This window comes from Podarcis vaucheri (genome assembly GCF_965113315.1).
Source record: "Podarcis vaucheri genome assembly, chromosome: 1".
NCBI classification, from domain to species: domain Eukaryota; kingdom Metazoa; phylum Chordata; class Lepidosauria; order Squamata; family Lacertidae; genus Podarcis; species Podarcis vaucheri.
Window position 1 is genome coordinate 23,655,875 of NC_138759.1, and position 12,284 is coordinate 23,668,158.

The 12,284-nt window shown below is 42.6% G+C and overlaps 1 protein-coding gene across 2 annotated transcripts in view; it reads right to left on the minus strand.

Annotated features, from left to right (window-relative positions):
* SLC24A4 (solute carrier family 24 member 4) overlaps positions 1 to 12,284 on the minus strand; it is a 101,259-nt gene that overhangs the window by 28,347 nt on the left and 60,628 nt on the right. For both annotated transcript variants that reach the window (XM_082233106.1, XM_082233107.1), the window contains exons 3-6: positions 6,265 to 6,341; positions 2,202 to 2,276; positions 1,658 to 1,742; positions 1,093 to 1,196 (exon numbers count right to left, since the gene is read on the minus strand). In XM_082233106.1, the coding sequence (XP_082089232.1) occupies positions 1,093 to 1,196; positions 1,658 to 1,742; positions 2,202 to 2,276; positions 6,265 to 6,341 (341 nt within the window). The remainder of the gene's footprint in view (positions 1 to 1,092; positions 1,197 to 1,657; positions 1,743 to 2,201; positions 2,277 to 6,264; positions 6,342 to 12,284) is intronic.

Consider the following 12,284-nt stretch of genomic DNA (forward strand, 5'->3'; position numbering starts at 1 on the left):
TAAAAAAATGTATATGCCATAGTCCGAAACCTGCTGCTCCCCTCCAACCCTTATTTCATGTTTTTAAAAGATTTGCACAAATACAAGTGCTGAGTTTAGCATCAGATCCACTTTGGTCAATAGAAACTAAAGCAAGCACAAAACTTACAGCACATTTGTTAAGTCTTGTTTCTGTGATTAAGGCCAAAAGAAATGCTTCCCTTAAGAGGCAGGACATGAATCCAACCATTAGATATGGCACTACATCACAAGAACTGAGGATATGTCTCCCTCAAGCCAATATTTATTTTTTTTATAAACAAGTGTCTTTATATTTGCACCAGCTGGGTTTGGACATAACACTAAGTCATGGTTTATTTTAACCATAGTTTGTTCAACGAACCACAATAAATTTTACAGTGGAACAAACAAAATAAAAAAATTCCTTCCAGTAGAACCTTAAAGACCAACTAAGTTAGTTCTTGGTATGAGCTTTCATGTGCATGCACACTTCTTCAGATACCAAGTGTGCATGCACACGAAAGCTCATACCAAGAACTAACTTAGTTGGTCTTTAAGGTGCTACTGGAAGGAATTTTTTTATTTTGACTATGGCAGACCAACACGGCTACCTATCTGTAACTAGAACAAACAAGTCATGGCTTGTTCCTCCAAAGTTTGTGTTGTTTTCCAGGTGCTGTTGCTCTATAGCTTGGTGAACACCCGAGCAGAGGTGTCCATGTAAACCATGCCAAAGCAAGACTGCTGGGGTTGGATATACCACCCAACCATAGTTAAATAAGCTATGGTTCATAAACCAACAACAAACCACGGCTTCACAACATGGGTTATTACTAGAAAACAAACCATGGTTAGCCTGCTGGGCCGGGTTCAGATGAACAAACAAACCGCACTTTGGCTAAACAAGCCAGGACACTGTGAAGCTACTTCAGGTTTATTCATTTAGGTATCATCAGCAAATGAACAGAGCTTATTATGTTCACAATCACACAGTTCCTTTGATTTTTAAATAAGATTTACTCTATATTATATTATCTGATTTACCCTCCTACGCAGAAGTAATGGTAAAGAAAATGAAAGAAACCTACTAACCTGTCCAGCAAAAAGTCCACAGACCCCAATAATGCAAAGAATATTGAAAACGGCTGAACCAACAATGGTTCCAACTCCTACATCACCATGAGTGATAAACACACCTAGACAGAGAGAAAGAGAGAAATGAAGGAGGGGGTTAGTAATAGACATGCTAAAAATAACAACTAAATGACATGATCCTTGGGAAGGGCCATAGTTTAGTGGCAGAGCATCTGCTATGCATGCAGAAGGTCCCAGGCTCAATACCCACCATCTCCAGGTAGGGCTGGGAGAGATTTGTGCCTGTACCCCTGGAGAACCTCTGCCAGTCTGTACAAACATGCTGACTGTACAAACATAAATTACACCCATCGTTCCACCCACATTTGCCTCTGGATCTACCCTCACCAGTTCCCCACCCCTGACACAGTGTATGATTACTGTGTGAAGTAAGCTCCCACTTGAACATCATTAGGATAGTTATTTTGAATACCAGTGGTCCATGCACACATCTGTGTAGTAACCACCTTAGTTTTCCTTTGGAAAATTGGTGCATATGAACACTACAAAGGAGATTCCTTACCTATGACAGATGCAAATAACTCTGGGGTTGAGCTTCCTGCAGCCATAAATGTGGCTCCTGCAACATCTTCGCTCAGATGTAGTTTCTGAAAGAAACATTTGGGACCCATTATTCCAGTATGTGATTGGCAGAAATGCTAAATCTTAAAATGCCATCCTTGGCTGATATGGCCTTCAGATGCTGGGGTGAAGCAGACCGCAAACAATTAGAACTAAGAATGGAAGGATCTGTCCATTTTGGTTCTCTCAGTTTCACATTTTTCCAATAATAAACACATTTTTTATGATATGCAGTTTTTATTAATGTTTTGCTTCACATATTGTTTCAGGAAGTGTGACCTTGGTAGATTCAGCTTCAAATGAGACCTGAATCACACCCACCCACCCCCATTCCTGGTTAGAACAAACCGTCCCATGTTTGATGTGAAGGATGAAATAATATATGGTAGGTTCCATTTTGTCAGGCAGGGATGCAGCTTCTCCCCCTTAAGTCTACCAACTGTGAATGCATAAGTTTTAAAGAGCAAAAATACTCTTTCACGTACCTCACATATTTTTTCTAAAGATGGAACAAAGAAATCATCACACACAATAGCCAAGGCATAGAACATATACAGAGCCTGTGGGGTGGAGAAAAAAACAAGAATATATTACAAAACTTGGTCACAAGTGAAACTCGCTTAGTACTGAGTACTGATCCTAATTAAACAAATGAACCCCAAACTCAACTGACAACTGATTCACTTAGAAAGAATGCCCATTACAAGTACCAAGTCTTCATGGCAGCAGTGGTGATGGTAGGAGCTGGTGTCTAATAAACATTTGTTCCCTATTCCTGTTCCTTCAGCTACTTTTCACCTAGGTCCCCTACCTTTAGCTTTCCTGCCTCCAGTGACCTCCATTTACTGAGTCCTCCATCTCCTTATTTCAGGGGTGGAGCGCTGGATTTGGCTAGCAGGCTAGATGCTTAATTCCCACCCCCATGGGTCAACACTGACAGGTCAGTAGAGTGGTCAAAATTCAAAAGTGCTTTCAATAATTGCTGATTGGTGGTTACAGTGAGCTGCTTTGAAGTCTGTTTGCAAGAACAGTTTGGATTCAAACCACACCTGCAAATGAACAAAGTGAGGCTTCTTGACCGGCACTGGCAGTGAACCCATCAGCTGCACTAGGGAGCTCCTGATGGCCCCAACACTATGAACAAATAGTGTTAGAAACTGAGATATGAAAGCTAGGAGCTAAGTGGCACCTTAAACCTAGGTTATGGGTACAACAATGGAATGTCTAGGCACACTTTTTATAGAAAGAATACAAAGCTGAAAATGAATGAACTGCAGCTAAAATATTATATTCATTTTTCACATGGTCTAGTTCTCATGTGAAGACTGCAAAATACAAAGCCATACTTCCCCTGCCTGCCCCCCTAATCTTCTTAAGAGGGTCTCTTCTCCAGTCTTCAGAGAGTAGCTGGAAGTAGGGAGGCAGAAAAAGGTCCTCCTTTCCTTCCACTCTGCAGTTTTAATCTGAAATCTTAGGCGCAGTACTGCACCCACAGCTCAGAAACTGCTCGCGCTAATGAAATTCCTTGTAGCAAAAAATGCCTAGAACTATTGGAGTTTCGAATGCTGAGAACAAACCATTGAAACTGGATCTGAAATGGATGGGTTTCCTGGTCAAGAAGATTACAATCCTATGAACAACAGTGACCCTACCCTAGGCCCTCCAACTTGTGTGGCTGCTGCACCAAGTAACCAGAAGGGCAAAGCCTCCGAGGACACCTCTCCAGGTCTTAGTAATACATGCCAGATTCATCAACTATCAAATGGTAGGTCAGGGATCCCTTGTTATGGGCTTATTTGGCACTTAGCAGCAACAGGACCAGGGATGAGGACTTTCGGTTATGGCAACCCAAAGCCTTTTGTGTGGAAGATGGCCCAGAAGGAAAAATGACCTTCAACTTTCTTATGCCCCTTCTTCTTACCTGGTCTGATCAACCCCTGGCCCTATACCTCCCTCTGCTAGTTACAGCAGCAGTACGGGGTGCCAAAACACTCTCCCAGTTCTCCTCACCAAGACAGACCTCTAATCTTCTTTATTATTAAAATAGCAATTTAGCCAGAGGCCATTTGAATCACCCGATTTCTCAAAATACAAACATGAAATTCAGATTTATTCTTTAAAACAGTACAATTGAAAAGAACAATTTGCATTTAAAATGTGAAACCACTGAAGAGGTGACTTTAAAGCAGAAATGTAAATATAACTGAGCCTGATTATGGATACTGAATTGAATTAGTTCAGAAATTTGTAGAACTGCTGAAGAGAAAAGAGGAGGCTTTATCATAGGCAAGCCATTACTACTTCCTGAAACCAAAAACAGAAATGGGTTTGTAACTTGCTGCCATCTTATAGACCTGGACTCTAAGCGTGCTTTCTGTGAACAGAAGGAGTCCTTCCTTTTTCAAAAGGACCTTCAATCCATGAGAGGCTGGTGGAAGGGAGCAGGAAGGTGATTTCTGCTCATTCTGCTCCACCCCCCGCAGAATCCACCCCCTCCCAGCAAACTGCTTTAGAAGGTCTTCTAAAATTAGATTTTGGGGGGCCACAAGAAGCTGTAGAAGGGAGGAGAATCAACAAAAATTGCCCCCTTCTGACAGAAGGTGTATCCAATGAGCAGAAATTGCACCTGAAATGTATGTTAGATGCTAAACAATAAATAAAATAGGTAAGTCCCTTCCCTGAACTACACATAGTCAATTGAATACATGGGTGTTTTGCAGGTATTGAGATTCCAAAGCAACATCTTCATTATTTAGTCCTACAGAGAGAAGGTTCCACTTGCTCATTACTGTCTCTTCCATTGACAGGAATGGGGATCCAGAATGGGGAGCCACGGTGCTGTGTGTGTCAGTATACACACAAGGCCTGGGGCTGGTCTTCTTGTTTTAAGAAGCGCGATAGGTCTCTTCCCCCTTCTTAGTGCAACCCATCCCACAGCCTGGAAAATGCACCTGCAAGAGTTCTCCTACCATTCATTTATATGGGCCTGCATCTTCCTGTGAAGTCTGTGAGCAGGCCTGTATGTTCAAGAGCTCTGTGTTGCCTTGCTGCATACAAACCACCTTAAAGTTGCAAATTCTGCGCAGGCTGATCTAGGAGAAAGTATCACTGGACAAAAATTTGGCTTATTTCTGACCAATGTGCATATGATCAGGCTGCACGTGTACTTGGTTGCTTGGAGGGATCCATTTACCAATCCTAGATGAAGAAAACTGGGTTATGCCCAATAGTCTTCTTTCTAGAAAGTTTGCAATGCACCATAAAGAAACAGTCACATCTCCCTAAAGCTGCCACTTGGTGATTTGTTTATTTTGTCTTGCTGCTCCCTGTATGGGATATTTTGTAGTCCACCTCAATGAAATCAATATATAACAATATAGGATCTATATTTCACAATAATCAACAGCTGCAGGGCACATTGCAGGTTTTCTTTTAAAAACTAGGGAAATGTTGAACCACAATTGTAACAGGTTTTCCTGGAAATATACTGTTATTCTTTTTTCTGAGGGCTGAACTACAATGAATGTTATGAATTGGGGGTCAGTGCACATGGCTGTTAACCAGAAGGTTGGTGGTTCAAGCCCACCCAGGGCCAGCATTGCAGGGACCAGATGACCCGGGGGGGGGGTTCATTTCCAACTCTGCAATTCTATGATTCTATGAATGCTTGCAAAATACATTTAAAACTACATGAGGAGAAGTGAAGGTTATGTGCTCAGCCCTGCATCTTTGCTCCCAATCAGCTTTTACAATAATAATAATCTCCATCAGACTTCTGTGACATGCATTCGCACGCAACATGTCATTTGGCCCTGAAGCACAAGGAGGATGTAAAGGAGAACTCTCCATGTTTTGCATCAGGATAACCAAAGTTAAAAGGCAAATAAAACAGGATAGAACTGTGCATTATGAGGCTGCTTAGAAATAGCAGGCAAGTCTCAAGTTCTTCCCTTCAACTTTCCTAACATGCAGCAAAACTTGCGAGTGTCCTGGCATCACACTGAATTTCCCTGCCCTTACCAGCAGAAGCCGATGATACAGGGTGAAGAGATATCCTACAGCATTTCTGTCAACTATTAGCCCATATTAAGTGTCATGTGATATTCTGCCCTGAGCTTTTTTAGGAGCTGAAGCTCTGTGGACACTCCTACTGCATCGTATCAGGTCAGACGGTTTGTCCATCTAAGCAAGTATTTTCTGTTTTGACTGGCTGTGTGGCTTTTCATAGTCTCCAGGAAGTCTGTCAACTGAAAGCAGAGCTCCATTAAAGAACTTACTCTCTCCAAGCCTTCAGGATGAGGTGGGCTATAAATGGAAAGCATGTATAAATTAAGGGCATAGGTGGGAACCAGTGTGTCCCCTCCCCCCGCGATGTTTTTGGACTCCAACTTCCACCAGCCCCAGCTAGCACAGGCAATGGTTAGGGATCATTGGGGTCATAGTCCAACAACATCTGCACCCTGAGTTAAGAAATAAATCAGTGTCGCGCTTAAGCTAACCATCTGCACAATAACAGCAACATATATGAGAAAAGTTAGGTATACTTACACCAATAATATGTAGCAATACTGCTCCTTGCTGCCTTTCCTTATTTGTGAATAGATCATCAGGAAATTCATGAATCGCTGAAAGAAAGAAAGAAAGAAAGAAAGAAAGAAAGAAAGAAAGAAAGAAAGAACAGGAAAGATTAAACAAACAAACACAAGGGGGGAGGAGTAGCATTATATGCAAATGATGTGGCTCATCATCATCTTGGGGGAAAGTGACAAGTGGGGTGCTTCAGGGTTCTGTCCTGGGCCCTGTTGCTGTTCAATGTCTTTATAAATAACTTGGATGAAGGAATTCGGGTGATGCAGATGACACCAAATTTGCAGATACAGTGGTACCTCAGATTAAGTACTTAATTCGTTCCGGAGGCCTGTTCTTAACCTGAAACTGTTCTTAACCTGAAGCACCACTTTAGCTAATGGGGCCTCCCGCTGCTGCTGCGCCTCCGGAGCACGATTTCTGTTCTCACCCTGAAGCAAAATTCTTAACCTGAGGTAATATTTCTGGGTTAGCAAAGTCTGTAACCTGAAGCGTATGTAACCTGAAGCGTATGTAACCCAAGGTACCACTGTAATGCCAAACCACAAGGGGTAGCGAATGCCACAGAAAACAATACCAGGATTCAATATGACCTTAACAGATTGGAGAACTGGGTCCAAACTAACAAAATGAATTTCAGCAGGGACAAATGTAAGGTTCTACACTTAGGAAAGAAAAACAGGTTGCACAAATGTAACATGGAAGACACTTGGCTTGCCAGTAGTAGTAGTAGTAGTAGTAGTAGTAGTAGTAGTAGTAGTAACTTTATTTATACCCTGCCCATCTGGCTGGGCTGCCCCAGCCACTCTGGACGGCTTCCAACACATAAAAAACATAGTAAATGTGAAAAGGATCTAAGGGTCTTAGCAGACAACAAGCTTAACTTGAGTCAAAAGTGTGATGCGGTTGCAAAAAAAAAAAGCTAATGCTTCTCTAGGCTGCACCAACAGAAGTATAGTGTCCAGATCAAGGGAAGTAATAGTCACCCTCTATTGTGTCTTGGTCAGACCACACCTGGAGTACTGTGTCCAGTTCTGGGTGCCACTATTTAAGAAGGGTATTGACAAGCTGAACGTATGCAGAGGAAGGCGACCAAGATGATCAAGGGTCTGAAAACCAAACCTGCCATGAATGCTTTAGCTGAGATTCCTGTATTGCAGGGGTTGGACCAGAAGATCGCCAGAGTCCTTTCCAACTTTACAGTTCTATGATTCTGTATGGCAACAGCACTGACGCCATAAAGAAAGCTTAACATTCAGGAAAGGCTAGGATTAGCTGAGTACACTGCAGATGGCAACACTTTCATTCCATCTCTGGGGAACAAATATTAAACCTCAAATAAATAAACCTCAATCAAATTAATTTTCCTGAAATAGAGATTTTGGCCTCAATACACCACGGAGTAATCTGCATGCAGAGAGCATATCTAAGCCAATGCACACATGAGAGGCAACAGGACTGCAGGGAATCCCTTATACCAAGCAGATTTAGGCACACACATAGTGCTTGATCTCCTTTCCATCAACACCAGATCGGACAATACCCAATACTCAATTTGTGCGATAGTAACTTCTGTAGGCTGATTTGCAAGGCTAAAGTGAAAGCTTGCTTTTTTATTATTATTCTTGCAGCCTCTAAGTGACTGAAGGCCACGGTTCCTACCACATTCCCCTGGATTTTTGAGTGGCTGCAAAAGGATGTTTTGGATGTGCCCCCATTTTACTCCGAAAAATGCTTGTATTTGGTTCAACAGAGCTGAATCAGAAGCACGAGCTGCTCTTGGGGACACAGGAAGCTGCCAGGAAGCTGAGTCAGATGATTGGCTCATATAGCTCAGCATTGTCTACACAGATTGACAGCATCTCTCTAGGGTTTCAGGCAGGGGACCTACAGGGGATTGAACCCGGGACCTTTTGCATGCAAGGCAGAAGTGCTATCACTGAGCTACAGCCTTTCCCCCGTAGCTCTTTTTAGACTATCTCCTATGGTCACCCTACAGCATGAATGGGGAACCTTTAAAAAAAAAATCCAAACTGAGCATTCCAGCTCAGTTGGTAGAGCCCCATTGTTGAGCAGAATATTCATGCATTGCAGGGAGACGGACTATATGCCCCTCGTAGCCCCTTCCAGCTCTACAACTCTATGATTCTATGAAGGGGAATCAGCTGAGAGCCACATGCCAGTGTGGGGCAATGGATGTGCCTCTCATATTTGTACCATTGGCCACATCCCATTCATTTAGGTGCTTGGACACCCACAGTCCTACATTCAGGCAAACAAGAGGCATGACCAGCATTCAAGGATGCATTCCAGCGAACTCCTTGAATGGAGTAGAGCTGGCGAGGGTGTGTCCTAGGGCCCAGACAGAGAGGCCTGGGGGGCTGCATTTTGGGCCCAGGAGGATCCCCACCCTTGCTCTACAGCAGTGTTTCTCAAACTTGGATCCCTAGCTGTTGTTGGACTGCAACTCCCATCATCCCTGACCACTGGTCCTGCTAGCTTGGGATGATGGGAGTTGAAGTCCAACAACAGCTGGGGACCCAAGTTTGAGAAAGGCTGCTCTACAGGATGAGAGCTCTCATGATGAACAATCCAAATAACATGGGTTTCCTGCCACTCTCCGTCTCTCAAGAACATGTCCCTAAGTGTGAGCTACCTTCTCTTTCCCTTATGCCATCATGTTCATTTGGGTCTACACTGTCCCTACAGTCAAAAGCATGGGGTCAGTTCTTTGAGAATATGCTGCGCAGAATGCTTTGATCCACTTTAATTGCCCCAACCTAAATTTCTGGAATGCAACTGAATCCCTCCCACAAAACAGAGGCAGTCTGGAGGCAACAGAGCAGGCCTAGGAGTCAGCTAACCAAAGTCTTCCCCGCTATGGTGAGATAAATTGTATTTCTATCTAAATTAAGGTAATTATTGATAAATATGCATCTTGGCACATAAACCAGCACATGCAAATTTTATGCAAATATTTGTATTCTTTTGCAGTGGATAGTTTCCTTTTTCACATTACAAATTGGCCCCTCAAATTTTAACCATGATTTTCAAACCCAATTCAAATTGTGGTTAAAATCTTTGTCTGTTTGCGATATTGATGTGAACATGCAAATATTTTTGGGGGGAGGGGGAGGCCCATTGCATTTTAAATTTCTGGTGCACCTGTAACAGCAGAAGGGCAACAAACCTGCTTTTCAGAGTATGTTGCCAAGTGCTGCAAATCATATTTGTTTTGTTTTTTTTAAGTCCCAAGCCTGGCTCCTTTAAAAGCAGCAGGAACTTCTGAAAACCCAGTCAAAAGGAACTAAATAAAGTTGTGTTAATGCTGCAAACTGCATTAAAGGACTGAATTATTCATAATATGTTCAGGAGTATAGCCGATAAATCACTTCAAAATTCAATAGGCAATCAATTGGGAGTAGCACATAAAATGTTGCTTTGATACAGATACAAACCTTCCCAGTTGCACTTTTCATGCCCATGGGCACCAAATGGCGCAACATCATCACAGAATAAAAGAATAATAATGTGCCAATCTTTTCTGAAGTCCCAAAGACAAAGCAGTATTTTTACAAACCTCTCTGCCAATATTCAAGACAAATGCAAATAATCCAGTGGCCAATAAAGCAAGAAGGAGAGGGGGAAGGAGTACAAGAATTTGGCATATAACAGAAACAGAGTGCTTATTGCTGTTTTTCTGTTCTGCAATATAGTTCATCATTGCTATCAAACCAGAGTTGCCTAGCAATTCTTATATGAAGAGTCACCTTAATTTACAACGACTTTTCTATCTGGATTTTCACTGTTTGAAATATGGCAACCCTAATGTTGTGAGTCTAGCAGAGTGCATATTTCAGCTTACCTGGGAATCTCAACATTTGTTTTAAAAAAATCTCACAAGTTCCTAGCCTCCATCACTGCTGAAATCTGAGAAGCTGGGGCGGGGAGAAGCCGAATAAGATCTGAAGTGGTTGGGGAGTCAGTACTGTATTCCAAAGCATAGTTCCCCCCCTCCCCCACCCCCAAGAATGGCCAACACAGAATTAATTAAGCAAAGCAGTAAAAGTGAAGTATAATAAATTAAGCTCAGTGTGTATGATTCATATCAGTTGCAGAATCCATATTTTTTAGCACAGAATATGCACATGCATATTCTTTCTCCAGAACCACATGGACCATTGAAGACATGCTTATTAGAGAAAAGAATATATTAGGCTCTGCTGCAATTCCATAGAAATGATGTGCTAACTGCTTCTTTTTATATTTGAAATTCTGATCAGACAACGCTATGCAGAATTCTTGCTAGCAACTAGCTGACAATACAGAGAGTGGCCCAGAAAATAATTTGAGAATGTTACCTACAAGTGGAGGCTGTGGGACAAAGGAAGCACATGCAAAACATATAGATCATATGAAGCCGCATTTTGCATCCCAAAGTAGTGCAGCCTTAGGGTGAGCTGGCCATCATTGGTCACAACCTGACTGTTGCTGGATTTTTGCCATTTCTCAATACGGCCATATGTCTCTATCTGCTTAAAGGTGCAACGAAAGCTCCAGCCAAGAATTGCAATTGAGTGTGCCCTCCGTTATGGTGGGTCTTAACCATGTTTCAAGGTCCAGGCAGGCACCTGTGGAAAGAGGAGGTTCTCTTTTAGAGCACCCTCACCCCAAGCTGGTCCCAAGCTGTGAAGGATCTTAAAGTTCAAAACCATGAGTAGGGCCCAGCAATGGAGAACCAGTGAAGATGGCAAAGCACTGATCCAATGCGCTTATATTGCTCAGTTCAAGATATTTAGTTCCTAAGCAACTTAAATTTCCAGAACATTTTCAAAGACAGCCCCCAATACTGTGCTAAGTTAAAAGAGAGGGGGTGAAGAATTCAGGAGACAAGAAAAATGGGTCATTTATGAGGTCACCTCTGAAATGACTCTCACCAACTCCTAATGAAAGGGTGAAGAAAGTCACAAACAGGCAACACTTAATTCTCAGACTAGTTCCCTCACTTCTCTCCTTCTGTGCTTGGAAGAACCATATACAAGGAGTGTGGGAGGGCAAGTGTGTTTGTTTTGAGCAGCAGAGATGAGGGGAAATAGGGAAAGGGAGATTGGCAGCATTTTTGGCACCATGTTCATCAGGAGATGGTGCATATTGACACTGGGATGAAAGTGACATTATTAATCTTCTGGGACGTTGAAGCAGATAATCCACAAAACGGCTGCTGGCGTGCGGTAATCTTCAGTGGTTGTTGTCAATTTTTCGAGAGGCCAGAATCGCTCCACATTATGTAAACCGGATGTTATTAAATCAAGCAGCTCCCTCAAATCACTTGCATCAGGCAGTGCATTATCCTCCTATACAGCTGCCCCCTGCGCTGCCGCTCGGGATTTATCATTCTCTCCCAGACCTCAGTACAAAAGGCAGCATGTGTCCCCATTTATGATTAACCAACTAAATTCCCACTGTGTCGCTTGGCAAAGCTGGTACCAAACGACAGGACAATGTTTATGCACCTAAAATGTAAGGGAGAGAAAATGGAACACGTGTCCATTATAGCCAGCTTAATTAAATTACTCCCAGCTCCTCCCAGTCTTTCATCAGAAACCTTCAAAAACCCAAAACAATGCAGCTGTGTTGTGATGGGATTAATTGACTGGAAGTTACACCATGACACTGGTGGTGCATCTGGAAGTCTGCAATGTTCCTCTGTGCACTTTGTGGACTGCTAATGGTTTTGTGGATATCTAATGAATCTGAATTTTGAAGGACATACTTCTTCACGCAGCACATAGTCGAACTATGGGACGCTACATTCCACATAGGGCAGTGATAACCAGCAATTTTAAAAGAGGATTAGACAAATTCATGAAGGATAAGGCAACCAATAGTTGCTAGCTGTGATGACTATGCTCTACTTCCACGGTCAGAGGCAATAATGCTTCTGAATACCAGTTGCTGGAAACCACAGGAAAGTGGAAAGA